The sequence below is a fragment of the Drosophila nasuta genome, chromosome 2R (genome assembly GCF_023558535.2).
Source record: "Drosophila nasuta strain 15112-1781.00 chromosome 2R, ASM2355853v1, whole genome shotgun sequence".
Classification (NCBI taxonomy): domain Eukaryota; kingdom Metazoa; phylum Arthropoda; class Insecta; order Diptera; family Drosophilidae; genus Drosophila; species Drosophila nasuta.
Window position 1 is genome coordinate 13642567 of NC_083456.1, and position 27356 is coordinate 13669922.

Sequence of the window (27356 nt, forward strand, 5' to 3'; positions counted from 1 at the left end):
TGCTTTCCTAATATAGTCTCAAACAAAAAACCTTAATTTCACTGCTTAGAAAACAAGTCTAATACTCGCGATATAAGAATTTCCACCATAGTGAAAACAAGAAGGGCCAAAGCCAAGCATCTGTTCATGACACAATTCGTTGCCTACTTTTGAGCGCAATGCAAAAACACAACATGCCTGCACATTACTGAGCGTCTGCAGTGTGTTTGCATATGTGTGAGTACACATGCACAAAGCTCTGTGGCTATTGGGCTGGGTGAAAAGGGAAGCAGGAGCAACAGCAGAAGCAAGAGCAAGACAAAGGCGGCAACTTTACGGCGTAAAAGCAAAACAAAGTCATGAAGTGCAGCACATCGTTCTCAACAATTGACAGGGCTATATTAGCGGCCATAAGCAACTGCCAGCACACACGCTCGCTATTTGCTTATAAGCATCATTTGGGGGCTGTGTTTAAGAATGTTTGCAAGTATGTGTGTGCTAGCGAGCTGTCAAATACATTAAATAGGCCAACTTGTGCAAACTTTGTGTTTGTTGTTTTAAAGTGAATAATATACTCGCATATATTTTAAACACACTGCATGCAAGCATGATTGTGTGGCGAGCGCGGTTGCGGCAAAGCGGCGGCTATAATTGAATCCTTTGGTTATGCAGCCGCATAGTCGATGCAACCAGTCAGCCAGCCAACCAAGCAACCAACGAACCAACCAAGCAAATTATATTTTAAACGAACACAACGAAAAAAACGGAAAAGTAATTTGATGCGGTGGCTCTTGTGGCTCTTGGGTTTGCCCGGCAAACAAATTTTACGACTTCTTATTTTCCCTTTTGCGAATGCTGAAGTCGAAAGGACCGCGAATTGCACTCGATGTCCATGTCCTGTGCATTCCTTTGGCCAGTGATTGTAAATACGTGGTATTTGGTGCGTTAGTCGTTGTCTTGAGTTGGGTCGAGCACATAGTTTTACAGCTGGTCTTAACTAAAATCAATTTCATTAAATTGAGCTTTGCCGCATCGACATCGACATCGACATTGGCATCGGCATCTCGGCATGCACGTTCAGTGTACCACAGGGGACGACATCGGCGTTGCCCTTGAAGCACGTGAGCACAAAATACCAAAGAAATCCTACGCAGGCTCAATTTTATTTGTTGAGCGCTTGAACTTTCCGCTAAGACATTTACGTGGTTATAATTTATAATTTTCGTATTTATTGCAAAAGGGCAACCAGTCAAAAAGGTTAACAAAAAGAAATTGGCTGCATTACTCGAATATGTAATTTGTTTTGTTGTTGTTGTCTTCTTTCTTCTTTTTTTTGGCAAATAGCAATACAGTCGATTTGAAAATACTTTGCAGAATGCACTTAAGACACCACACGTGGACACGGAGTAGAAAAGGGGGCAATTACAAATATAAATATGGGGATTTGTATGCATCTAGATAACAATACATTGGCTGTACAGAAAGAGTAAAGTCTATTGCGTTTGGCGAATAACCTTCAGGTAGTGCATCAGATGCTCGCCCATGTTTTGCTTGAGGAAGAAGGTGCACTGGCTCTGGCGATGTTCATCATCCTCCTCGTGGTCACTCACGTGAAGTAGATCGCTCAGCGAATCGTTGAACTTAACATGCGCCCACGAAGAACTCAGAAAACTCTTGATGCGCTCGTTCGTGTACCTTAATTGCTGCAAAAGTGATAAATGAATTAAAATCAAATTCGAATAAAATAAATAAGAGTTGCTTACGCCTTCAATGCCGTCAGCCTGCTCGGGTCTCAAGCTCAAGTACAGCTTGGTGGGATCCTCACGATCCGCCACAACCTCAACCTTCAGCACCGACGCTATGAATGTCAAATCCTCGCGTTGCAACTCGATGATAACGAGCACTGTGGATGTTACGAACAGCAACGCTGGCAGCATTTGTCCATTCAACAGCAGTGTAATATCCTGGAAGAACAATATCTGATCCTTTTTCAACTGGGGCGGCAAGTAACGCCAGATGCGATAGGAGCTTGCATGCAACGCCACATTGCGTGTGGTGCTCGGCTCCACCTGCTGTGGCATCGTATTAAAGCCCACGGTGTGCAGCACTCCTTGGCCGGTAAGTGCCAGCATTTCAGCTGCACCACTAATGGGCTTCGTTAGAGCGCCCACAATGCCTTTGGTCAGACCTGTGATGACACCCACAGAGGAGCGTGCCTCCAGCGTATGATGCGCTATCCCGCCGACAGCGCCCAGCAGACTAATGCCCAGTCCGGTCAAGCCTTGCGTGAGGCCATCCGCAAAGCCTTGGGGACGTGCACGTCGCCTCGCTTCTGTTAGCTCTATGTGTTCCGAGTCGAGCGTTAGTCTGTCCAGATTGCGTGCCACCGAGCCGGCCAATTTGGTCACCGAGTTCACCGTGCCCGCCGTCACATTGCGCAGCAACGATGCAGATCCTTGAGTAACGCCAACCACGAATCCCCATGGACCACGAAACAGTCCTTGCACTGGCATCGAGATAAAGTCGCGGAGTCCAGTGCTGAAGGAACGCGCCAAGCCACTAGGACTGCCCAGTATCTCCAGGGATCCCACCACCCAACCGGCACCAAAGATGGCACCACTCAGATAATGCAAGCCCAGGGATTGACCGAAGCGCAGCGGCACCGTCAGTATCTGGTGTCGCTCGTAGCGGGAAAACGATAACGGCGAATGATCCAAGGCAATGTACAGACGCGACGAAGTGTGCACCGATAGCAGCAGACTCAGCGGCTCCACCACAAAGCTATCCAAACGCAATGGCTCTGAAATGTACAATGCTTGCGTAACAAGATGCGTAGGCAATAGAGTCTGACCGTCGGCCAGTTCAACACGTTCAGTGTCGAGTGGCGGCGTATAGACGCAGTTGGAGGGCTCGCATTCGACTAGTGTATCGAGCAGTTGATTAAGATACGCATCCTCGATGTACACACGCAATGGCTGCAGTTGACAACGCACCGACTGCAAATGAAACTCGTCCTGGTAGAAGACAAAGCTCAGCAGAGAGACGGGCATACGTTCCGCCTGCCGCTTGTAGACTGCGTCGAGATCGTAGACCAGCGGCAGGCAACAGTTGCGTTTGTAGAGCTGCTGAGCGCAGAGCAGCACAGGGAAATCGTACTTGCCATTAGTGTAGAGTTGATTGTCAATCTGCATATTAGGCAGTTGCAGATGCAGCACGCGCTGATCGTCATCATCATTGTACGCAAGCATCACATCGTCCGCATACATGTTACATACTTCAGTCTTTAAGTAATCCTGCTCGCGATTGTTGGTCTGCAGACTAAACACAAAACTCTTGATGAACGTGCGCAGGTTTAGTTGAATCTTCTGCTCGCACTCTTGTTGAAAGTGCATGCAATCAGCGTTGATTATTTCCTCCTCTGGTTCGCTCAAGTCCTCTTTTTCATGATTGTGGAATGATGCTTTTAATACATTCTCTGGCAACATGAGCGTGGCATCCTCATCAGGTTTGGTGAGACGTGAGCGCAGATCCTTCACAGAGAACTCCATCTGCTGTGCAATGTAATAGATGTTGAAGCGTATCACTCGATGCTTATCACAGATGATCACTTTGATGTCGCCATGGTTGGGCACATGCATAAACTTCTGCCACGACTTGTCGGTGCGTATGGGTTTGCTCCAGCCGATCTTGTTCTTGCTACAAGTGCTAGGCGCTGCAAGCATAAGAATATTACTATCAGGTTTCTATATATAAAGATTCTCAGTATAAATGTACCATTGTAAAGCGCAAGTGAAAGATTGCACATGCTGTACTCCACATCGGGGAAGTTGGCGTACATTTGAGGTGGTGAATAGTAACACTTGCTGTACGGCTCAATCAGTTGATTCCACTCAAAATGCTTGCCCGCAAACTCGGATGTGGTGCAAGTCACATTGCTGTTCCCCGACGCCGTTGTCTGGGCCACAATGAACTTCACATTCGTGTTGTTGCTAATCACAATCGTCGGCGCAGTGTCCCGGAACACATTGAGATAATATATATTATCCTTCTCAATGAACGTGATTGTCAATGGAATTGATTCCTTGCCATTCTGCACGCTGAAGCAACGGCGTGTGAACGGCATGGCCAATGGGACAGGTATGGAAATGTGCTGGGTATTGTTCGCCGCAAAGCTGACGAAGTACACAAAGGCAGTGTCACTGGTGTGCTTCGTCTTGCGCGCATTCAGATCGTGAAACATTTCCATGGTTACACCAATGCTGCAATCAGAGAAAACAATAATAGTTGATGCCTGTAAAGGATGATTAGATCACTTCACTTACGATTTTTCCTTTGCCTTGATGGGCAGCAAATTGCGTATATTTTTAGTCATGTCCAGCAGGCTGACATCCTCCCGACTGGAGGTCTCCTTGTGATCCATTGTCAGCGGCATTGCATGCAGCACCACATCCGTAAAGTTGGCAATGATAAACTTGGAGCGTAGCTTGAACACACGTCGCCCATCTTCAATTTTATATTCTAAGATCATGCGAAAAACATCCTCGTTGCGCACCACAACCAAGTCCACATACGAATTCACCCGCAGCACAACAGGTCGTCCAATGCCACTCGATGTCTGCACCGCCTGCATTTGTTGTTCTAGGCAAATGGGCATCGAAGGTATCCAATTGGAACCAAAGGTAACATCAATGGTAAAGTAACCGCTGATCACAGGCAACATTTCCAAACAGTTTGCACCAATCGGATAGCGTGCTCCCTCTTTGGGCAAGGACAAGCTCATTGGTACGCCCGTGGCATTGATAAACATGCCCCAAGCTGCCACCTCCAAACCTAGGGTGCAGGAAAATTCACGCGTTGGCTTCACACAATACTGAATATCCAATTTGTCGAGCACTTTTGAGATACGTTGCACACGCATTTCCTCGTCATCATCGAAGGGCCATTTGGGCTTTGGTGTCTTGTTTAGACGCTGCAGCGTTGTCTCAATGGTCCACTCGGCGGAATCATAGTTGAAGAACTTTTGCCAATCCATATTCTTCAACATGAAGGTGTATTCACTCTGCGAAGCTTCGCCAAGTTCGCAACTAAAACGATTTGAGAGAGATTTAGTATCATTCATTATTTACTCTCCTTCATTCTACTTACGGAAAATTGAACTTCACAGGATGCTCGGTGGAATGTGTTGTGGCCGTATTGAGCTGTTGGCTGCCCCCCTGTTTGGCAATGACAAGCTGCTCGTCTGTCGTCGTCTCAGTTGCCGGCAGATCACAGCTCAGCAAATTGCAGATCTCAAATATGGGCCAGATGCTGACGAGTATTTTTTGCGGCTGGAAGCCATCCTCCATGCCTTCAAGGGGAATGTCCTCACGCAGAATACGCACCCAAACGCTGATGAATTGCTGTGGCTGCTGCGTGGGTACTTTCACCAACCAGGGCAAGTTATTATTGGGTTTTAATGGAATGTCGCCAGTGCGTCCCTTGCTTTGGTCAGAGCTCAATTTAAGCCTGGGAAGTTGATCATAAAATTATATGAAGAACTATTTAAATTGAGTGACCGGTACTCACCGCATGACTATGTTCTCGTTCCGCATTACAGTCTTGTAGAAGGATGTGCGTCCCTTGGCAGGCAGCCAGTCACCTGGAAGATTATGCTCTTCGCTCGAAACCACCTCGGATCGGAAGTCAGTGATCAGTCGAAATGAGGCCATGTTAACCACCTCAATCTGTCCCTTGATAAGCACATAAACTTGAGTGGCCGACAGCTTGCCCTGTTTAATCGTAAGACAAGCATTGCCAATGCGCACATGACGAACTCGCCGCTTCTCCTCAAATTTGAGAGCAATGTGCACTGATTCGCTGACCTCTACTTTATCTTTGTCAGTGCTTGGCTTGAAGAATGTCAACTCTTGGCTATGATAGTCGCTGCTGAAGTAGTAAAGAGACACCTCCTGTGGTGTGACCAATATGCGTTCCGTTGTGCCAGTCTGACCAAAGCTGATGGGACACTGCATGCGATTAACAATCACTACGCGTGGCATCAACGTATTGACCACCTTATTCTGCTGCATCACCTCCAGCCAATGCTGCTTGGAACAGAGCAGCGTGTGTATCACCCAAGGGCCGCAATTAATGCGCAATTTGTCGAGCACTATGTTGGCATTAAGCTGACGACGCGAACGGTTAAAACGCAAATAACTCTGGAATGTCATGGGTTCAAGTATGTCAACCATGTTGAAGAAACCATAGTCGAGGCATTTGATGCGGCTGCGGAAATTCGTATCGATGCTATAGTTGCTACGCGTATAGACATTCGAATGGATACGCAGATTTTCCATGTGGACGGTGAGAAAGGTTTGCGTCAGATCGGTGGTCAATTTCAGATCGTATTTCTTAAGTTGCAACGGGAGCACATTTGCGGCATTTGGCATGTTGAGCAGATTCACCACAATGTCCTGACAGCATAATAGCAACTGCAGTTTCGGCACCTGCTGGACATCGAAGGTTGTGTCAATCCGCATGCAACCTACCAGAACTTTGGGATGTAATATGAAATCATTATCCAGATTGCCTTTATAGTCGTTCACTACACGATTGCTTTCGATCTGATAATCAAAAAATCATTGAGTAACATGAAAGATGAACGGAATAATGCTCTTTAACTCGCTTACCGATTGCAAGTCATCGTCCTCGTCAGCATCGAAGCACGTGCCATCCACCGAGATCAGCGACTGCATGATCACAACTCGCCAGATGGTGGCGCTGATGCTGCGTTCCGGCGGCGTCAATTGCTTACTGGAAATCTCCGACAGCTCAAAATCACAGTAATGCAAAAATGTTTCGTGCGTCTCGCTGAAGTATTCCATGCGGCACTTGATATGTATGGGATTGTCCACCTAGCAAATATTGTACAATTTAAATTAGTTTCACTTCGTAGTTAACACAGAGCTACTTACTGGCATTGGCACTGGATAGATGTATATTGTGTGCATTTGGCGTGGCTGCGGATAGCGCCAACAAACAATGCCATAGTTCTTCTTAATGATCTGCACCTGGTATGGCATCGGCAGTACCGAATCCGTCTTTAGATATACAAACTGAAAAGCTCCAGCGCTGCAAATTGAGCACAATTGGTAAATAAGTATAGAATTTTTACTTAGTTAACTGACCGTAGATCGTCCTGATAGAACTCAGCTTTGGGCTTCAACGAGGTCTTCGAGCGCACGATTTGTGACTGCAATGGCTTAAACTTAAACAACGTATCTGTAGGTAGTACTAGCGGCATTCCAATGGCTGGACGATTATGCAAAAACTGCTGCCACTCGCTATTAACATGTTCCATAATACTGTCCATTTTGTCTTTGGCCAGGCGCAACTGCAGAATGCTCATCACACTCGCATCGATGTGCAGCACATTCAGCTTTAGTATAGATGAAATTAAGAGCTGATCGCACCATGGTTCGCTTAACAGATCAGTCGAGAAGCGTATTAACAGCGGATGCAGAAATATTCTCTTGCCCGCCTGCACCAAAAAGGAACCCAACGTTGCCTTAATCGATGCCTTGTTCGGACGCATGTTGAACTTGACGTTGGCATTAAGGTCGAGACAGATGGCGCTGACGTTAAAAGCACGCTTCTCATCGTAGAACTTGATGGCTAACCGTTCGCAAACTAAATGCATGCGATCGGCATTGAAACAGTAGAGCTTCAATTGTTGCATTGGCGTCGAGTTCACCACAGGTTTCTCGGTGCGCACGGCAAAGTACGGTGTCTCCTGCAGCAATGTGTGGATACTGATGAGATCGCTCAACAACAGCTTCACACTTCGTTCACAGAGCCGAATCAACAAAGGTTTCCCCAGTTCAACGTCCACCTCCAACTGTTGGGTGCGATCACGTTGCGCCTTCAACGAGAGTAATGGCGGGGGAATACCAGAACTGCCCAGTGGACCGGGCATCGTATCAAAAATGAACTCACTAAATCGTTCGCTATTAATCTGTGAGCCGATGAGAGGCTCTCGCTCTTCGAGTGTCTTGGCCAAGTGGATTTGAAAGTCGAACAGCGAGGCCTGGGTTGTGCTTACGTGCAGCGTTTTCTTTGACAGAAAACTGGGCTGTGATATGGTTATTTGCAGCAACGGCTTCAAAAGCACTTTATTCTCCACCTCCACGGCATCGTAGATCTGCAGCTCAAACTTGCCAGCCACAAATGACACGCTCGATGGATAGCTGAGTCTATGTCGAGTGCCCACATGGCTCTCTGTCGTCTCTGGCAGCCAAAAGTGTGGTTGGGATTGTGTAGCTTGGGCATTTTTGGGCATATTAATGCCCGAATCACACTGACTGGCGTCCATCATGAACTCACTGCTGCTCTGGGCATCCAGAAAGCTTCCACGCATTGGCATCTGTGTTCCCGTGGTATGACGATTAGAAATCCTTGCGGTTTTTGTGCTGTAGTTTGGGTTCGTAGAATTAGAAGAGGCTGCCAATGAAATATTCGAACTGTTGCCGCCCGATCTCGTCATTGATTGCGATCTGTGGCACTCCAAGTCCAAGATGCTACACATTTAATTGAAAAATAGAATAAGTTTCATGTGTTTTTAGTTTGTCTTAGCATATGGCATACTTTCGAAGTCGTAGCAGCTGCTCCATGAGACGGGACATCAAGCGAATTTGTTGCGTGTTCAAAGTGGCCAAAAAGTCCGTCAGGCAATTGTACTCGATAATTTGGCCAGCCACCAGAAAGCGATCGAAACACATGGCAGGCGCATAGATGGTGATAAAATCAAACTCCTTGAATATAACCATATGTTCGAGTTCTGTGGTTTGTTCCTGATTATTCCACTCAAAGGCTGGGTTGTTGTGCTCGTCGGACAGCGTTTTGGCCAAACGATATTTTTGTGTTTGCTCCCAGTTGCCGGAGGAAAGTGAAATGTTTAACACACTCAGCTCGTACTGACGATCCTCGACCAGGGAGCCAGGCGTGTTGAGCATGTTTAGCTCTGCGGCTTTATTATATATATCCTGACGTATCAGAGAACGCACCAAAGGGTTTTCAACAGTAGGTGTTAACTTAATGCTCTCGATCTGCAAAAATACATAGATTAATAGAATAAACTTGAGACTCCAATACTTAGAGCACTTACTCGCAGCAGTAGAACTGAATAGCGCTTCTTTTCCGTCTCCTGTGGAATGTAGATGTAAATGCCCTTGCTATTAAGATGTACTATGGGCAGATCCTGAACGGTTAGCATGGTCTCTTTTTGTACTAGCTCTTCATTACTAGACCCTAAACGATGATTGGTACGCATAATGTCCAGTATCTCGCATTGAAGTAATGCAAACTCTGCAATCTTATCCAGATCCAATATCATTTCAATTGGCTGCAAGTCAATGATCAGCTCAGAGATGGTGTGCTGTTTATTGTGCAGATTTATAGCACCAATTTTAGAGTAAAAATCATGGAGGCTAACTGTCGTCACAACGACACTTATCATTGGCAAATTGGAGCTGTCGGGCAACATCTTAATATAGATATTGTCGACAAGCTTAAAGTCTGTCGGCTGATTTGCCTCATAGTAATTTAGACTAACATTCTCCACCTTACAGGTGAATTTTGAGAAATCCGGATGCTTATCCACATTCAGCAACAAATCCTCAAAGTTCATGACAATCTTGCGCTGTCGACGAGTGCCGCCAGTTTCCATTTCTAAGGAGATGCGCGGAATGGTCCATTGGCAAAATATGATCAAGGAGACACCTTCTTCTTGAACTGCAAAAGCAGAGATGGGTGATTATTGAGGTGAGATAATAATTTTAAGAATCGCTGAGGAGAGATGTAAATACTCATAATCCTCAAATGGTTAGCTTAGTAAATTATAAAATTGGATTGAAATAAATGGCATGTTTAAGTTATGCATTGATGGTCAATTCAAAGAGATCAATTGTAAATATTACCAAAGCTTATACTGCTAGGTATGTAGTCGGGATCTAGATCTAGAAAATCTTTGATATTCGAGTAGTTAGCCACGCTGCCTGTGTAGATTTGTAGTAGACGTTTAGCAGCGATATCCATGCACTCATTGTTGGCATCCAGGTGACGTATTGCTTTATAGATGGAATACACGATTTCATAGTGTTCATGTAGCAACTTTAACTATAAAAGACACGATACATTAAAGGAGTTTAATTGGAAAAGCGAGACTTACACGACGACCAAAGATGCTGATCTCAGACATATCTACATGCACATTGATGGAGACGGTGCGCAATGATTCTGTGGATGGCTTAGCCTCGTGCCAATCCACTTTCTTGCTCTGTTGTCCTCCCAAATCCAAATCGGAATCGTCAATGAATGATTCCACCGGTTTAGTCTTCTTTGGCCGCGGCTTGTCGCTTACCTTTTGCGACAATGCTATCGTTACAGTAGTCTGCACTGGCGCTACAATCAATTCAGACTTTGTCCCGCGACGCAGGGACATGCAAAAATCATGCAAGTCAATAACCCACTTGCAGAGCTCTGTGCGACCGCTGGTCATATGGATGGTGTTGCGAATGTTACCGCGTATCACATGATCACAATTGCTGGACGTGATCTTTGTGTGTGGCAGGCGAATCGCAGTGTATTCAACGGTCTGCTCTTTCATGGTCTTCCTCAGCATCACTTCGCACACATCAATTCTGGCCTTTGCCATGTCCACAACGACAACAATGGAAGTAAGTCGCTCGATCAGCGCAGACATGTCCAGTAGCACCTCATTCGACTCTTCGTTCGTCTCTGTGTTGACTTGCGTATGGACAGATTTCTCCTCACGTTCCGAACTCAAATGTATTGTCTCCGCGGGAATGGAGATTTTGCGACTGTTGCGCATAGCACGTCGCGGTTGCCTGTCAATATTTGATGGCTTGATCAGTGGGGCCGAGGTATAGGATAAATTCGAAAACGATTGATTCCTCTCCAACAAGCTCAGCGTATCCGAGTCTGCTTCTACATCTACAACGAATAAAGGGATAATAATGGCAAGCGATTGATTAGTTTATTAATCTTACCACCATTTTCGACGCAATCATTGAAATTGAAACAGTTAAAAAATTGCACTAAATACACGTCCAGCGTGACACGGAAGTTTTCCAGCCATAGGCAGACGGCGGTGGCTGGACGCTTCAAGTCTTCCGATTCCTCGTATCCCTCGCGCGGTATCTGAAGCTGCAGCTCCAGCCATTTATTGTTGATGCCCTTGTTGGTGGAGATTATTACATTGCGAACATGCATCATGGTGTGATAGACATCAGTGTTAAGGTTGCGCAGCGACAGCAGCATGGCGTAATGCGTGTGATATTTGCGATAGTTAAAGCGCAGCTTGGTCACCAACGTCTGCAGCTTAATCACATCAGACGAGAGATTGGCACGAGCCACCAGTCGGACCAGCGCACCCAATCTCCCGCTATCGTAGGCAATAATCAGCAGTATCATGCGATTGAGGAGCACCAGTTCACGCTTAGAGAACTCCAGACTGATAAGCTCCGAGATTATTTCTGCCGACTCCAAGGCAGCCACATTCGGTCGCCAGAGATGGGGCAATACTAAACGATTGAAGTTCACCTGCATGCTGGGTATATTCACCAGCTTGGCCTTGCCCATCTCCGGATTGGTGTTCAGTGCCATCACAGTTAGATTCTTCACGTGCAAATTGTAGAAATTGTAACACGAATCGATAATCTCGCGCGGTTTGTCCTGAAGATGTGTGATCAAGTGAACCAGACGCTTTGGATTCGCCGGTCCGCATATTGTGCCCACCACCGATGACATGTTCACCTGCAAATACGGCAACAGCGTCTGGCTGAATGTGGTGCTCAAACGATGTTGATTGGCAGCCGTGGATCCCTCATAGCTTTGTTGGCGTGGATAAAACTTCACCGTCATGTTGCGCAGATCGACGTGATAGTTGCAAACGGGCATGAAACGCATCAAGTACTCAATGTCCGAGTAGGTCATGTACTCGTTCTTGTACTCCTGGTCTCGAGTAACTGGACGATTGACATTTTCACTGGCAGCTTCTGCATGATATCCGGTGTAATCGTAAGGACGCAATAAATCACTAATAACATTTTTAACCTGAAGAAACGACTGCGAAAAGTGGAACGTGATGCCAGCGGACAGCAAACGATACTTCACCCGCAACCCGGCATCTTTCAGCTGTGCTCCCTGCATCACATGACTTCTGGTCTGCGCCTGCGGCGCACGATACTCGACAATGTCAAAGGCCAACACCGGACTTCGATATAGCATATAGTCATCCGTGTTGCGTGCATAGTATTCATCATGGTTATTGCTACACCAGGGCCGATCCGCAAACATATACTGCTCGTCGAAGAGGCTCTTATCCACAAACCCACGTTCGTTTTCCGCCTGCAAATGATGTGGAATGAATAATTCAACTGTATACAAGAGAATCTTACGCTTACCTCCTGCGTGTTCATCAGATTCTGCGTCATGGGATCCTCGCTACGATAGATACCCAACGGTTCCATATTTAGACTGGACAAACCAGCTCTCACATTTGCCCAATCGCTCTCCTTGAGCTGCGACCGCTCGTAGTAAATCCCGCCCAGACTTATACGCATTATGGGAGTATAGCGTATGCGTTTAATGCCGCCCATCACTTGATCGGTAAATATCTCTGAATTTTTGAGCTGGAAATTCAGCTGCTCCGCATAGACGCCAACGTCAAAGAAGTGGCCAATTGGCTCGTCCGCGGCAGGTGGCGCGGTTGCCTCAAAGCTGGGCAACAGATTCCAGGCCCAGCCAAACATGGTGTTTGGTGCATCGGGCGCCACACGTTGCTGCATCGAATCGCTAGTTGGTGGCTCTACCGGATCTTCTAAGACGAACGAGTCCTCCTCAATGTTGGCGGGCTTAAGTTCCAGCAAGATCTTCACCAAGCGCATGACCATGGGAAATTGAAGTGACGATACATTGATGTCCAGTGATTTGGTAAAGACACCAATGCGAGTGGTGCTCGATGTGTTGAGGGTGTTCACATTGTACTTGCGCAGCACACGCAACTCTAAGGTGCAACGATATAGGATGGGCTCCTGGCACACCTCAATTTTACCGGCTGTATTGCGTTTGTCTAGGCAAATAGTGAGATCCGATACCTGCAGCAACTTGCGCATTAGCACCTGCACAGGATTCACATCCATCATAGCTGGCTCCCAAAGTTCGTTAGCCGAACTAAAGTTTAGATATTGCACATTCATGGAGACGACAATATCATCGTCCACATACTTCAAAATGATGTTGTGGCACTGCAGATTGATATTATTAATGATCTTATTGACCACGCTCGAATTGATGGCGCCGCCGCCCTGCTGCTCATCGACCACATCCCCGCTGAGACGCTGTCGTCGACGCTCGGCCAGCTGTTGCTTCTTGGCTTCCTCATCAGGCAGCTTGGCCACAAACTCAATCGTGTTGATCTCAATGCGCACCGGTTCCGACGTCAACTTGGTCCAGGGCACTTGAATGGAGAGTTCATGAATGTGGCCGGACACGAGCTCGAAAGGCAAATTCAGCTCCTCCTCGAGAACATCAAGGCGCAAGTCAAGGTTTTGAAACGTCACCTCGCCCTCCCACAGTGACACCTGTGCATCTTCATCGCGAATATTTTTCACATATTTCGCCACGTAGTTCAGCAATATCGGTGTGATGTAGGACTCTAGTTTAAACATTATCGCTGCTGTTGCCCCGCCACCACACGCGTCGCTCGCTCAGCGCATTAATCGTCGTTACACCAATTGGGCTATTTACTTAATTAGTTTGTAGCCGTTTCTTATTTGCTGCACATTCTGTTAATTTTGATCAAAATCTAAGCCCGAAAAAAACAAAACAAAATAACATTTGCCACAGTATTCACAATTGTTTACTTTTTTGCCCCGGCACTCAGTGCTGACTAATTTTCAAATATTCTTGCAAAACCACACTGCACAACAAAAGTGCTGTAAATAACAGAATTGGAATTAATTGGCTCTAAGAATCTTGTTTTATTTAAATTTTAAAATGCAATTAAATCAATTTTGCAACTGAAATAGTGCTTAAAATATAAACATATATTCTGAGAAATGTTGACAGCTAAAAAAATTATTATACACAAATGCAGGTTGCACTTATTAATTCTTAAAAATAAAACCAACAAGTGTCTATAGCAATGACCAATTGATAGTATCTGTTATTTTAATTATCAATTAACTTGAAGCTATAATTAATATTGTAAAATTAAAATAATTATCAAACTTAAGTTGTAACTTCCCAAATTTAAATGGCAAAAAAGCGAACTTTGCAACACTGCCAAAACATACAACTCGTCGCAACGTGTAACATCTGGGCGATCCTAAAACAGCTGTTTCACCATTTGTTGACAACAGTAACGAGGAGCCACAGTTGCAATTCCACATTTAAAATGCCGCAAATTAAAAAATCTGACGAAGAATTTGGTAAGCCAAGCAATTGCATTTAAAGATTGCAGAACGGAGCTTTAAATTAACACGCCTTCTTTTAGATGTGGTCAAGTACTTTCTGCAGCTGCTTGAGGATGACAAAGACATGTCCTCTGGCATTGCGGCCATCAAAACCCTGCTTATGATATTGGAAAAAAAAAACAATGTAAGTGAATCAATTTTAAATTTTAGTTTATCATATTACGAATGTGCTCTTTCAGTTGGCACCATACACATTCTGCACACCACAATGCGTGAAGCTGTCGCTGCTATGCGAAAAACGGATCTGTCCATTGCAGCCATCGTTTCTGCTGGAGAACTCTTTTGTCGCTTCATCACGCTCAGCCTGGATGATAAACACATGGAAGAGTGTCGCCAGATCATGTTGAATCGTGGCAAAATCTTCCTCACCAAGTTGCTTAATTCACGTCAAGTAATTTCACAACAGGCACAGCGTTTCATCAGCGATGGGTGTCGCATTCTAACGCATTCACGCTCACGTGTGGTGCTCAATGCACTGATTGCTGCCTCCAAGAATAAGAAATCATTTCACGTCTTTGTGACGCAAGGTGGCGTCGGCAATTCTGGGTAAGTCCATACAATATATGTATATTACAAAGAAATTTTTAATATTTTGCCTTTGCTTAGTGAGGAGATGGTGCAGGATCTGCAGGCGGCGGGCATTGATTCTACACTTATACTGGACTCTGCCACTGGTTATGTGATGGAATCAGTTGACTTTGTAATGGTTGGCGCCGAAGCTGTGGTAGAGAGTGGCGGCATCATCAATCGCATTGGGACTTATACGATGGGGTTGTGCGCGAGGGAGATGAAAAAGCCGTTCTATGTGCTCGCCGAAAGCTTCAAATTCTCGCGCTTGTATCCACTTAATCAACGAGATCTGCCCAACGAGTATAAGGTAAGCGTCTGCAGTTCAATTTGCAATACTCGTAGTTAATTAACAATTTGTATATTAAATTAGTACTCGCGCAAGCATTTAAATGACGTGTCAAAGGTGCATCCGCTGGTCGATTATACGCCGCCCGCTTATATCACGCTACTGTTCAGCGATCTGGGAATACTGACGCCATCCGCAGTGAGCGATGAATTGATCAAATTGTACATGTAAACCCGTAGACAATAAAATTGAATTGAATTGAAATACGAAACATATATATATGAAATAAGTTATCTTGGATATTACATGCAGTTTGTTGTAAGTAGTACTATATAAGAAACATCTAATCTATACTATAATCAAGTAAATTTAGCATTTACACATTACTAATTCAAATTTATACTCGAGGTGGTCTGGTTAGAAGTGCATAATAATCCTCGAGCTCATTCTCAGCATCATAATCGGATCCCAAATCATCGTAAATACCCGCGCTATAATGTGAAGCGGCGTCGCTGTTGCTGCGACTGCTGCTGTTGCCATCTCCGTTGGTGTACTCGGTGTTGTACTCCTCGAGATCGTCACTATAGGCTTCGCTATCGTCGTCCATGTGGTGCACGCCGTGCGCGGCTAAATGTTCCTCGAAGCCATCATCCTCGGACTCGTCAAGATCACTAGCATTCTGTTGTCAATAGATTAAAGTAAGAATCGAGAATCTATCAACTTCTATGTAGCCTGCAACGTACCACCTGACCAGTCTGTATGTTAATCTCGATCTGCAATCGTATATCCATGACCAGAAAGGCTGTGGTGACAAGCACTGGGATGGTTAGGCGACTCTTCCATGCTAAGTCCGTGAGAAAGAGAAACACACTGCCAAACGTTGAATCCATTATATTCTTAGTTACTTTCCCCTTCCTGCTTCACTTGCTCCAACTCCAATTCCAGCTGCTGCTCTTGCTCGATCTGCTCTTCGAGAGCGTCGTGTTTGACAATGTGCAGTGTTTCACCCACCGTCACCGCCTGCACGGGCAGCAAATGGCGATGCAAGCGACCACTTTCGATGGGCGTATCGAGTTCAAGCAGCTGCTCAAGTGTTGTGTCCGCTGATGCAGCCAACAGATTACGCATACAATCCTGTTTCTTCTCCTGCAGCGAATCCAAAAGTTTGCTACCCTTTTGAACCCTTTGCAATTTGCGTTCTTTAACAATATAAAAGAACATTATTAGTAGTAGAAGTAGTTTTAATAGTTTATTAATTCGACTGCTCTTACCTAGCAACTGCAGGTAGTTTGCCGAGTCGGGCAAAGGTTCGATTTGTGTGACGCCAGTAACATTACTAACATCACTAGCTGCGGTTTTCTTGTCGTCGATTTCTTCAGATGATGCAGTTCCAGTTTTATGGGGGTTGAAATTATCCTCAAATTTTTCAATTACTTCAATATTTCCGTTCTCTTTTTGTTGAATATTATCGTTTTTCACTTGCCAGGGATCGGCACTGCAAACTGACATGTTTTACAAACTACAAATAGAAATATAAATAAGTACATATTTCTATTTCTTAATAAATTGTGGGTGTTTTATCCAAAAACATTTTTACTCGTCTTATAAATGATGCAGTTTCCAACACATTGATAAATGTGCTCATTCTAACAATAGGACTTTACTCACCAAACATGTATCACCAGCTGTTTGTTAATAATTCCCTTTGTAAATGGTCTAATTTCCTTCACAAATGTTGAAATAATCTTAATTGCACAGCTAAACAGAATGCGAATGTGTTGCAAAGCAAATAAATTTCTAGTCAACCCTTTTACAACACCAGCCGTTTAACAGATGTTATTCCGCAAATTTAAGATTTTACCGATACTGACCATTTAACAGCGTTATTCCGTAAATGTAACATTTGAAGCTGATATTACAGATCATAGGGATGTTAAGCAGCCCTCTTATTTACCATTACCCAACACTTACTATTAAACAGCTGTTGTTTAGTAGTTGTAAAAGACTAATACCATTTGGATTAATTTATTCGGTCCGGTTTTATTATGGATATTTCGGCGTTATCGGAGCCTAGCTTCAGTGCAGCCGATTGGATAAATGCAAACTACAAGAAGTATGCCGAAGAAAATAGTAAAAAAGACGGCGCAACTGCCACATCATTCATCCAAAGCTACGTGGCCAAGTTGCAGCTCTATGTGCAGCAGGTGAACTATGCTGTTGAAGAATCCAGCCAGCAGGTTGTGGCCAATATGCCGCGTATTGCCAAAGAAGCTGCCACGCTGCAATGTGATGTCGCCATGTTGCAGCAAAAGATGCGAACAATGCGTCAAGAAGTGGCAGCGGTGCAGGAGGAAACAGGAGACTGCATGGCCACGTTGGAGCGTTTGAATACATTGCAAACCAAGCTACAGGCTGCAAAAGAATCGTTGCAAGAGTCAGACGGCTGGGGCAACCTGCTTGCTGAGCTGGAGGACTGTTTTGAGCGCAACGATTTAAAGGTGCGTAAAAGTGACATTAATATAATAATTACTTTAAACGATATCCTTTAATGCAGGGCGTATGCGACAAGCTGACAGCGCTCCAGAAATCACTGCATGCACAGGAACAGCTGCCTGGGCATGCTGAACGTCAGACACAAGTGGAGGACTTTAAGAATCGACTGGAGGCCATGGCATCGCCCAGTTTGGTGCAGTGTTTCGCCGAGTCCAATTTGGAGCAGTCACAAAAGCATGTGGAGATTTTTAGCAGCATTCAGCGACTGCCCCAGTTGCATCAATACTATCGCGCTGTTCAAAAGAACGTGCTACAGCTGCAGTGGAAGCAAGCTCTGGAGTTGCAAGTAACCGATTCACAGCAGACGCCACATCAGCATTTCTTGACACACTTCTATGACCAACTATTGGAGCACTGTCAACGCCAGCTAAAATGGTGCGTTCAACTATTCGGGGACGACTCGTCTTCGGAAGTGGCTCAATCACAACCATTCCTGGTAATTGCTGAGCTGCTGCCGGCCCTGCAACCAACACGAGACACTCACATTCTACAGTTGCTGAAGACATCGAATGAACGGCTGGAGCTGCTGGGGCAATATGCACAGGCGAATCAAAGCTTTGTGCTGCATCTCAATTCCATATTGCAACAGTCCAACATTGTGCTGCCCAGTGATTTGCATCGTCAGCTGGGGGAGGCCATTTTTGAGTATTTCCATAAGTTTATAAATCAATATCCGCGTCTGGAGGAAACACAGCTCTCGACGCAAGTGGATAAGCTGCTGTCGAAGCAGGCAACGCCCAGCGATGCAGTACATCATCTCGAGGACAGCACTCGCAAACTTTATGAATGGCTGCAGCAGGCATGCGCTCGCTGTGCATCGATAACCAACGACCTTGCCCTATGCAAGCTCATCACGGTACTTAATGGCATCTTTAAGCGTCAGCTGGAGAATTTCAGTCGCACTCAACGTCAGTTGAGTCTCAGTCTGGGCAGCAATGGTGCAACGGGCACAGGAGCAGCACGTAGCGAGAATTGGTCACTGCTGCAGTACACCATGTCACAGCTGCAATGTCTCACGGACTTTCTGCTGCGACTACATCAATTCGAGCAGACTCTGCACACGCGCATGACGACGTTGGCCAATCGACTGCAAGTAGCTGCTGATGGACATTCCATTGACATTTATCAGACCTGTGAACGCTCGGCACACACTCAGTTGCTCGCGAGCATAGCTGATTATCAAGCGAAGCGCGCCGACGCATCAGCAGCCACATCGGCAGACAGTCTGGGTATCTTCCCACAGATCTATGGCACACTCAAGACCTATCTGGCGGAAACACATGACATTACACTGAACATATTGCTGCAGCCAATCGAGGTGCATCTGGCGCACATACGGCCACCCGTGGAATCGCATACCTCGGCTGGCATCAACATGCCTGCCTTTAGCTTTGCACCTCAGGAGAGCATCACACAAATTGGACAATATCTGTTGACGCTACCGCAACATCTGGAGCCGCTGCTGTTGTCGCCATCGGCGTTGCTCAAGCAGGCGTTGGAGCTATGCAACATCAAGTATACGCAAGCTATTCCTTGTGCGGATGTGTTGTTGTCGCTGGTCGTGGAGCAATGCTGTGTGCTTTACCAGGCGCAGATACTGCAAATCAAGTCACTGCCCGCTTCGTCGGCCACACAGTTGAGCGTGGACATTGAGTATTTGTCGAATGTGCTGGAGGAACTTGGTCTAACCATCAACTTGCAGCTGTCACAGATTTTAATTCTGCTAAAAGCGGCACCAGAGCAATATCTTAGCCTGAGCAGCGGTTGCGAACCCCGACTCGTGACGGCCATAAGGCAAATGCGCAATATTATATCCACGCAATAATTGTAATCAGTATGCACAATATATCTATGTCTCTATTACCTATATAACTTATCATCAAATCAAATTCCTCTCAACGATTCGTAAATGTGACTTTTGTAAGGAGTTTAAACAAATTCAATCGAAGAACTAAACGTTGTCCACATGAATGAAAATGCAGCTTATTCATTTGCAAAACTATATTATAAACACTTAAAATCTAACAATCTGATTAAAAACAATGCTTTAGATTAGACTATAGAATACCCAACTAAGCAGCAGTTTCTTCGGCAACTTGCTTCTGATCCTTTTTAGCATCTGCATCTGCTTCTTTGTGCACCTGCCACCAGTGAGTGACATATTCTCTCAGGCTGGACAGCGCGAGTACAGTGTGCGTATCCAGTTGTTGCTCCTTGGCCAGCCAGTCACAAAATTCGGCTCGCGGTGAGGCATAAGTGCCGCCAAAGCTGCGCAGATAGCGAATGCTGGCCAACTGCTGCGGCCAGTGACGGGCGGCACAGTCGAGCAGAAGGTCTAGTTGTTGGGCGGACAATGCAAGGTATTGGCCACTCCTGGTGGCCGTCTTCTGCAGCACATTAAGGAGGCGTGCGAGACCGGGAATCGAGACGCGTGGCGATATCAATGGCAACAACTGCACAACGAGGCGATGCAGACGCAGCTGAATATGAGCATAGTCTGGAAGCTCGCTTTGACTGGCTGCCACAGCATACCATAGATTGTTGATAATGCTAATGATGCCCTCAATGATGTCGAACTGATGGAACTGTGTATCCCTTACGACGCCTGCCAGCCAAGAGAGTATTCCCACATGTTCCAGCATGATTTTGACAGCACCAGGAATCTTAACGCACGTGGAGAGCACCGAGAGTAACAGCAGATTTGTGTCCAGATTGGCCAGATTCGAGCAATAGAAGCTGAGCAGCACCTTGAAGGTGTTGGTGGACACAAGCAAGAAGAGATCAGCACTGCATTTGATGCCATTGCTGAGCAGCTGCACGATGAACTCGCGGTACTGTTGATGCTCCGGCTCCGGCGAATAAAAGAACACATTGAATTCGGGTATCGTTTGGAAATTGAAGCTCTGCTTCAGTTGCAGATACATCATCAGTCGCTTGTACAGCAGATGCGTGGGATCCGTGCTCAAATTGAAGCTGTTCGCAATGAACAGCGCCGGGATCAAAGGCACACGAGGAGTACCGCCATGCGTGCGGCGTTGTGCCAGCCAAGCAGTGCGCAGCTCATTCAATCCACCCTGTATGTTGTCGTAAGCCTGCGTCCACAGAGGCTTCTCGTAGAACTTGGACAGCTCAAAGTGAGAGCGATAGCGTTGCTGGCAACAGGCGGCCGCCAGTCGCATATCTTTGTCCAGCGAAGACAACGCACAGAAGCTGAGCGCAAGTAGACCATTCTGCACTGGCCACTGGGCACGCACCACAGACTCAGGTGCGAAGCAATGCATCATTAGTGGCAGCATGAATGCCGGATCATAGCACTGCTCATAGAGTTCGTCGCGCTTGGGACACAAGCGACGCACATCCTGTGTGAATTCCGAGGCGCCGCTTTCAATCTGTTGCTCCAGCGAGTTGTCTCCAAAATTCTGCGACTTCCGACAGGGGTTCAAGAACTGCAGTTCAGGCAGCTGCTGGCTGGCGTGTAAGCTACGCCAGATGGGAAAGTTCTCGATGGTATATTGGCAGCCAGGACGCACAATCAGCGCTAGTACTTGCGCCACGTTTGTCTCCTGCTGCTGCAACTTGGCGCGCTCATCATCGTCGGCGGCTCGCAGCGCATAATGCGCCACAGCGCTTTCGCCCCATATGAATGGACGATACTGGGCCAGTCCCACGTCGAAACGTTCATAGTGCTCCAGTAGTGCGAGTGCATAACGATCCGCTGGCGTCAGCTTGGCGTGATAGGCGCCAAGAATGACGGGGATGTGGGCCGCATGCAAGGCAGCGGGCGCTTTGCGTGCTAACGTCTCCAACAGCTGCAACAGATGGGTCTTCACAGCGCTGGATTCGCCCAACAGATGATCATAGCAGCAGGAATGCGTGCAGACCATCTCGTAGAGCAGTGCAGCATCTTCATTTGACTGCCCATCTGCCTCCTCGCTGTAATCAACATAGAGACGATCGCAGAGATATGCCAACAGCTTAAGCAGCAGTCCATTGACTTGATCCTGTTCAGGAGTTGATTGCTTCTGCTGCTCCTCGGCCATGTGCATGGCTTGCTTCAGACAGCTGCGGCAGTAGTTCAGCCAATGCGGCGCCTTCAGCAGGCGACTCCAATCCAGTTGATCGGCAAGCGACTCTGGCTGCTGCTGCCACCAGTCGTAGCAGTTGAAGGCCAGCTGCTCCAGTTTTTCCAGCTGCACACTCTGTTTCTTCAGGTCGAGGGCAAGCATTTGGATATTCAGATTCACGTAGCTCACCACAATGCTGGCCTGTTGTTTCTCATCCTTGCTGGCGGCAAAGGCTTGCCAGTAAATCTCGCGCAACACACGCATTTGAAAGTTCTCTACAGCATCGAATTTGAGCTGTTTCTGGCAGTAATCAAGGCACTCCGACTTGGGCATGCATTGGCCAATGAGAGCAGCACTGGCCTCGGGATGGTCTCGATAGATAACGGCTGCCTTCAATGGCTTCTCGATACTCTTGAGTATGCCATTCTTGTAGGTCTGATAGCAACGCTGAAGCAGCGACTGCTCCAGCTTGTAGCCCCTACTAAAGGCTACGTCTAGCAGTGGATAGATTAGTTCCTTCTGCTCCAGATGCGTCGGCAAAAGCTGGGCGAATGTAGATGCCAATTTGGCATTTCTCTGCAGCAACAAACTGGCGAGATTGACGGCTGACTTGCTCAGTTTGCGATTAGTTGTGGAGAAGAAGCACTCGAAGAACTCTGTATCGCATGTGGCTAAATGATGATGCTGTCCGATCAAGAACTGCAATAGCGCCGACTCCAGATGCTCCAGTTGCTCGGCCAAGGCGTTTTCACAGAAATTCCTGTAATATGCCTGTAGTTTCAACACGGATTGACTACAGTCCACAGGCTCCTGCAGCTGGGCCAGGCGACGCAAGAGACGCAATAGAAGTTCATAGTAATGATTTGTCTTGTTGCTCGTGTTGAAGTAATCGCCAGCTTGTAACTTGCTCGTCAGCAGCTGCAACATCTGCGCACACTCTGTGGCACTTAATTCAAAGCTGTCTACTAGTGGTACCCACTCCATCAGCTGGGCAGGTTGCTGCATACTCTGCTCCCCGTCTGCTGCCGCGTTATCCAAAGCAATCTCCAGTGCGATAACTAATTGTTGACGATAGTAGCTGGTGTAGCTGCTGAACTTGGGCAGCGAGCGACAATGTTCGGTGAGGTGACGCAAAAAGGTCACGTAATGTAGCAACGTGTCGCTCGTCTCGCTGAGCAACTGTGTCGTACGCAGTTGACTGAGTCGCATCCCATAAATGTACTGCAACAGACGCTCCGTGTGGGTCTCCTGCTCGCGCTGCTGCTGTTGATTATCTTCGTCTTTCAGCAGCTCCAAACGTTGCTGCTGGCTGTCATCCACTTGAGTGGCGATTTGCAGTAGTTTTATCAAAGAGTCGCAAATGAGCTGCGACTGCTCAGCATTCAGCTGCTCGCTGGCCACCAGCTGCGAGAGCAGAAAGAGCAGATTATGGGCATAGATCGTGTTGCGTCGTGGATTACGCAGTGTGTGATGCAACTGCATTGAGTTGCCATCTTCCAGCTTGAGCTCAAAGCGATCGGTGTCTTCGGCAGCCGGTTTGAAGATCTGTTCAAAGGATTGTGTCGGGTGCTTCAATACCGTTCGCTGCAAGGCATCCAGTTGGGGCCAATGCTTCCCAATTGCAGCGGGCAGTTGACTGGGCTTGCCATCTTGCCAGTTCTGCATATATGTCGTGTGTTGCTCCAGTTGCGAAGAGTACAATTGCTGCACTTGAGTAGGTTTGGCGTGGAACTGATAAAGCAGCACCATGACCAATTCAACGTAGGCATCGTAGGGAGCCTCAATTGTTACACCTTGCAGCAGCAATGGCATCATTTTGCTTAGTGTCAGAGTTTCCACATAGGCTTGCACTGTCTGACCTTTCTCAATCTGAGTAAATAGCTTGCGCAGATTCTCCACATTTGTCGCCGTCTCTCTTGCATTGAGCACCGGCAGCTCCTTTACCTGCGACAGATCGAGGGAAAGTAAAGTGAGCAGAATACTGGTCACATTATCAACGGTTTCAGCATTGAAGCCAATTAGAGCCTCCAACCAGATGTCAATCTCGAAGCTGGACGAATCAAACATGCCTGTGTTTTGAAAAAGAGAATGCAGCAACTCGCCTGCCTCTGTTTTGACCTCCACATCTTCCAGCATGTAGGCCTTGATAAAGGAGCGCAGCACTTTCTCGAAAAGCTTCTCCTGGGGATGCAGCGAGCGCGGAAACAGCAGCAGTATGGTTTTAATTGACTTCAGCTCCAGCTTGATTTTTTGCACCTTATCCATTCCTCCAGGATTAGTAGTATCAATGGGTTCATCAAAGTTTGTCTCATATAACGGGCGTAGAACATCCAAGTAATCAAGAATTTGACTTGTTTTGTTCACAAATGCGCGATTCTCTTTGCACATCATCAACACCAGCTCGAGAGTGACCGACAGCTGCTCTAGCACATTGACATTGGGGTCCGCTTTCTCCTGAATACTTTTGTACAACGAATACAATATGCTCTCCATGGGTGGAAAGTTGACCAACAAGTGATTCAGTAACTCGAACTTGAAGCGACGCAATGAATTTCCAGCACGCTTCGACTGCTCTCGGAGTGCGATGGCGTTCACATAGTTGCTGTATTGTGTCATCATGGACAGGAGCAGACGATTAACTGCTAAACGCACACTGAAATCGTCGTGCCTCAGCAAGTTCTTGCTTACAATTTGAATCAATGCCTCCGCTGGCAGACAAAGCTCCTTTATCCAATAGCCAAAGTCTGTAAGCGTCATTTTGTCCATGGCCGTGGACAGGGAGCTCGGTGGAACAGCAGCAATCACTTTCGATAGCATGTCTAAGCCCTTGGGTAAATCCGTTGATGACATACGCATTGGACTCACATAGTTGGAAAAGTTGCGGGCCGAATGTCTACCCAGATCGGGACATGCTTGAAGGATTCTCAGAATCAATTGCACCTTACGTTCGTCGGCAAATGGGCGATACAGCGAACCCATCAGCTTGCCCTGCAGTTTATTGTGCTTCTGGCGATAGTTGGTCATTGCATCGAAGCTGATGCCGTGCTTGCGTGAAGTCAACAACGTGACCAGAAACTTATGTGCTGCCTCTGCAACAGTTTCACGATTCTCCGGCTCAAAATTCTTGTCTTCAATTGGTTGTTTGCGTTTGCTGTACCGTTGCACTAAGCCTTGCGGTCCTTGCCATTCATAGAGGTGGCTAAAATGCTTACAGCATTCAAGGTCGAAAACGTGCACCTTCTTGGTCTTCTGTATATTGACATTTTCGAGCACATATTGTCGCAGCGCGTTGACCACCACGCACACCGTCACATGGTCATCGAAGACGAGTCCCTTAGCGAGCACTCGTATCAAATGTGCGCGATCCAGAATGTTGCGAATGAGCAAAGTATTATCGTCAACCAGAAAGGCGAGTATAAAGTGTATATAAGCCTTACGCACGGTTTCCTCGTTCGTGTAATCGTTCTTTGAATGCGACAGCATATTTTCCATGGTTCGCACATTCGACAATATGTCATAGGAACTGAGAACTTGACGTCCCAACTGTGGATCCACGCACACAATTGCTGTCAATAGTTTGAGAGCATTACGACGATGATTCGGCTGAGCGGACTGCAATAACTGATCCAGCACTGAGCCGTGCGCCTTTAGAAAATATCGACCAGCATGTGCAGCGGACTCCATGTGGTTCTTTTGATTGGTAAGAATTTCCATGATTATGCGTTGCAGTGCCTCACAAAGGTAGCCCACATGCAGCACATTGGTTTTATCGATGCGATTGAATGCTTCGGCCAGTTCCAGCGGTTTGCCGCGTTTCTCAATGTACTTGGCCACGATCTTGGGCCTCGATTTGCACATGTATAAAAAATGGCGCAGTTCTATTTGAATACACATTTAATTATTAAATTGAATATAACTAATATATGTAACTCCTCACCTGTTATGAAGCTATTCCCCTGCAGCTTCGTACGGAAATGTATCATTTTGAAATCATTGGGAAACCATTGCGGTTTCTCTTCGGGCTCAATACCTGAGTCGGGGCTGATGTCCGCTTCTTCAACGTTTCCTTCCTGTTTCTTTTTTTCATGTCTTGGCTTGCGCTTTTTCGTTGGTGAGGCTGTTTCTTCAGTTTTATTGTCTTCATTGTCAGGCGTTGCACTTTGTTTCTCTGCATCAGCCTGTTCCATAGGCTCCTGGTAGTTTTCCTCCTCTCCCTCTGTTTTGCCGGCATTTGTGTTTTCTCCTTTTGTTTTCTTTTTCTTTGGCGTCTGAGACTCCTTTGCCACCTTTTTGGGTACCGCTATTTCAGCGTCATCTTTCTGATCTTCGGCAGCGTCTTCGTGTTTCCTTTTTCGCCTATTCGTTTGTATTGCCATTTTGCTGTGTGCTTAATATTATTAATCTAAATATCAGCCGAGAAATAATAAAACTTTTTAAACCGCTTTACCCCACGAGCCGTACGCACGTGTTGCGGCCGTATGAAATGTTCGTTGAGTATGTTTGGTCACATTGACGTTAGTGTTGAGTAAAGTATCTTAATGTTACTGTTATTATTATCGAGCGCTGTTATCGAAATTCCATGGCGCCTGAAAAAGATTCAGATGTATTATCTGCAGATTAAACACTTTACTCTATAAAGAAATAAACGCTACAAACAAAGGCTTTATTCTTCAATGTCAGTTTTATTTCAGCATCATTATATTGAACAATAAACACTTATCGTCTAAATTCACCTCTAGTACGCGTTATATTTTATACCACATGTTGGCATATACATATATTAAATAAATATATATTTTGTCGATTTTCTTTAACGTCTCGTTTATATATAGATGGTCGGGTTCGTTGGTTGGCTTAGTTAATCATCTTCAAGTGCTATGTTGGTAACGCCACCGCCTACAGAAGAAATTCCGGAATTTGGTCCAATCACTCCGGAATTTCCGCCTGGGAATTCTGGCAGCACTGTGTTCCGTTGCTTACCTGGCGCTGGGGGCACAGGAGGCAAATCCACGGACTTGCTTGTACCTTTAACATATCAGATCACTCGAACAATTATTTATGTTAACTGGTTAGATATTGAATCACTTACTACAACAACAACCCATAATAATTGAAGATTAACGAGGATCACTCGTGGCCGTACAATGGAAAGAATTCAAAGAACTAAATCAGAAAAATCAAAAACCGGTGACCAATCGGCCATGGTATCTTCATAAGTAGTTGTATGTACACCCGATGTGCAAACGACTCACGGTTTATTGATAAGGGGCTTTTGCTTTTGTTTTAAAATGTAAAGTGGGTTATTTACGGTGAGGCGTAGAGCATTTATCTACAGGGTCGGCCACATTGGCTGGTTAGAAATTTGCTTTT

The 27356-nt window shown here is 46.2% G+C and overlaps 6 protein-coding genes across 8 annotated transcripts; 2 read left to right on the forward strand and 4 right to left on the reverse strand.

Annotated features, from left to right (window-relative positions):
• Window positions 1–1187: 1187 nt before the first annotated feature.
• Window positions 1188–13880, reverse strand: LOC132785858 (intermembrane lipid transfer protein VPS13B). Of its 2 annotated transcripts, XM_060792151.1 has the most exons (15): window positions 12441–13859; window positions 11025–12384; window positions 10184–10968; window positions 9933–10131; window positions 9122–9747; window positions 8602–9062; window positions 7146–8534; window positions 6933–7089; window positions 6648–6872; window positions 5545–6581; window positions 5125–5484; window positions 4302–5063; window positions 3754–4238; window positions 1743–3691; window positions 1188–1682 (listed from the first exon to the last, which is right to left on the reverse strand). In XM_060792151.1, exons 1-15 carry the CDS (start codon window positions 13704–13706, stop codon window positions 1473–1475), a joined length of 11271 nt encoding a protein of 3756 aa, XP_060648134.1. In that variant the 5' UTR covers window positions 13707–13859; the 3' UTR covers window positions 1188–1472. The 2 variants fall into 2 exon arrangements, with proteins under 2 accessions (XP_060648134.1, XP_060648135.1); XM_060792152.1 differs by lacking the exons at window positions 1188–1682; window positions 1743–3691; window positions 3754–4238; ... (8 more) ...; window positions 9933–10131; window positions 10184–10968 and having other exon boundaries at window positions 11830–12032; window positions 12091–12384; window positions 12441–13880.
• Window positions 13881–13956: 76 nt separating this feature from the next.
• Window positions 13957–15643, forward strand: LOC132785861 (translation initiation factor eIF-2B subunit alpha). Of its 2 annotated transcripts, none has more exons than XM_060792157.1 (5): window positions 13957–14468; window positions 14534–14641; window positions 14693–15059; window positions 15120–15390; window positions 15454–15643. In XM_060792157.1, the coding sequence occupies exons 1-5, from the start codon at window positions 14294–14296 to the stop codon at window positions 15598–15600; spliced, it is 1068 nt and encodes a 355-aa protein (XP_060648140.1). In that variant the 5' UTR covers window positions 13957–14293; the 3' UTR covers window positions 15601–15643. The 2 variants fall into 2 exon arrangements, with proteins under 2 accessions (XP_060648140.1, XP_060648139.1); XM_060792156.1 differs by having other exon boundaries at window positions 14534–14637; window positions 15454–15642.
• Window positions 15628–16259, reverse strand: LOC132785863 (uncharacterized). The gene is made up of 2 exons (XM_060792159.1): window positions 16113–16259; window positions 15628–16048 (listed from the first exon to the last, which is right to left on the reverse strand). Exons 1-2 carry the CDS (start codon window positions 16257–16259, stop codon window positions 15767–15769), a joined length of 429 nt encoding a protein of 142 aa, XP_060648142.1. The 3' UTR covers window positions 15628–15766.
• A 7-nt stretch (window positions 16260–16266) lies between these two features.
• Window positions 16267–17148, reverse strand: LOC132785862 (uncharacterized). The gene is made up of 3 exons (XM_060792158.1): window positions 17038–17148; window positions 16641–16888; window positions 16267–16568 (listed from the first exon to the last, which is right to left on the reverse strand). The coding sequence occupies exons 2-3, from the start codon at window positions 16876–16878 to the stop codon at window positions 16267–16269; spliced, it is 540 nt and encodes a 179-aa protein (XP_060648141.1). The 5' UTR covers window positions 16879–16888; window positions 17038–17148.
• A 174-nt stretch (window positions 17149–17322) lies between these two features.
• Window positions 17323–19794, forward strand: LOC132785860 (conserved oligomeric Golgi complex subunit 7). The gene is made up of 2 exons (XM_060792155.1): window positions 17323–17867; window positions 17924–19794. The coding sequence occupies exons 1-2, from the start codon at window positions 17415–17417 to the stop codon at window positions 19745–19747; spliced, it is 2277 nt and encodes a 758-aa protein (XP_060648138.1). The 5' UTR covers window positions 17323–17414; the 3' UTR covers window positions 19748–19794.
• A 115-nt stretch (window positions 19795–19909) lies between these two features.
• On the reverse strand, window positions 19910–26485 carry LOC132785859 (nucleolar pre-ribosomal-associated protein 1). The gene is made up of 2 exons (XM_060792153.1): window positions 25924–26485; window positions 19910–25864 (listed from the first exon to the last, which is right to left on the reverse strand). The coding sequence occupies exons 1-2, from the start codon at window positions 26360–26362 to the stop codon at window positions 19995–19997; spliced, it is 6309 nt and encodes a 2102-aa protein (XP_060648136.1). The 5' UTR covers window positions 26363–26485; the 3' UTR covers window positions 19910–19994.
• Between the last annotated feature and the right edge of the window lie 871 nt (window positions 26486–27356).

Excerpts from the sequence above, each read along its gene's own strand:
- LOC132785863 (XM_060792159.1), bottom strand. The coding sequence starts at position 16,259 with ATGGATTCAACGTTTGGCAGTGTGTTTCTCTTTCTCACGGACTTAGCA. Across the intron at positions 16,049-16,112 it reads ACATACAGACTGGTCAGGTG|AATGCTAGTGATCTTGACGA; the intron begins GTACGTTGCAGG and ends TATTGACAACAG.
- LOC132785860 (XM_060792155.1), top strand. The coding sequence starts at position 17,415 with ATGGATATTTCGGCGTTATCGGAGCCTAGCTTCAGTGCAGCCGATTGG. Across the intron at positions 17,868-17,923 it reads TTGAGCGCAACGATTTAAAG|GGCGTATGCGACAAGCTGAC; the intron begins GTGCGTAAAAGT and ends CCTTTAATGCAG.
- LOC132785861 (XM_060792157.1), top strand. The coding sequence starts at position 14,294 with ATGGCAAAAAAGCGAACTTTGCAACACTGCCAAAACATACAACTCGTC. Across the intron at positions 15,060-15,119 it reads GGTGGCGTCGGCAATTCTGG|TGAGGAGATGGTGCAGGATC; the intron begins GTAAGTCCATAC and ends GCCTTTGCTTAG. Across the intron at positions 15,391-15,453 it reads ATCTGCCCAACGAGTATAAG|TACTCGCGCAAGCATTTAAA; the intron begins GTAAGCGTCTGC and ends ATATTAAATTAG.
- LOC132785858 (XM_060792151.1), bottom strand. The coding sequence starts at position 13,706 with ATGTTTAAACTAGAGTCCTACATCACACCGATATTGCTGAACTACGTG. Across the intron at positions 7,090-7,145 it reads TTCTATCAGGACGATCTACG|CGCTGGAGCTTTTCAGTTTG; the intron begins GTCAGTTAACTA and ends CTCAATTTGCAG. Across the intron at positions 6,582-6,647 it reads AGGACGATGACTTGCAATCG|ATCGAAAGCAATCGTGTAGT; the intron begins GTAAGCGAGTTA and ends TTTGATTATCAG.
- LOC132785862 (XM_060792158.1), bottom strand. The coding sequence starts at position 16,878 with ATGTCAGTTTGCAGTGCCGATCCCTGGCAAGTGAAAAACGATAATATT. Across the intron at positions 16,569-16,640 it reads AAACTACCTGCAGTTGCTAG|AACGCAAATTGCAAAGGGTT; the intron begins GTAAGAGCAGTC and ends ATATTGTTAAAG.
- LOC132785859 (XM_060792153.1), bottom strand. The coding sequence starts at position 26,362 with ATGGCAATACAAACGAATAGGCGAAAAAGGAAACACGAAGACGCTGCC. Across the intron at positions 25,865-25,923 it reads GGGGAATAGCTTCATAACAG|AACTGCGCCATTTTTTATAC; the intron begins GTGAGGAGTTAC and ends GTATTCAAATAG.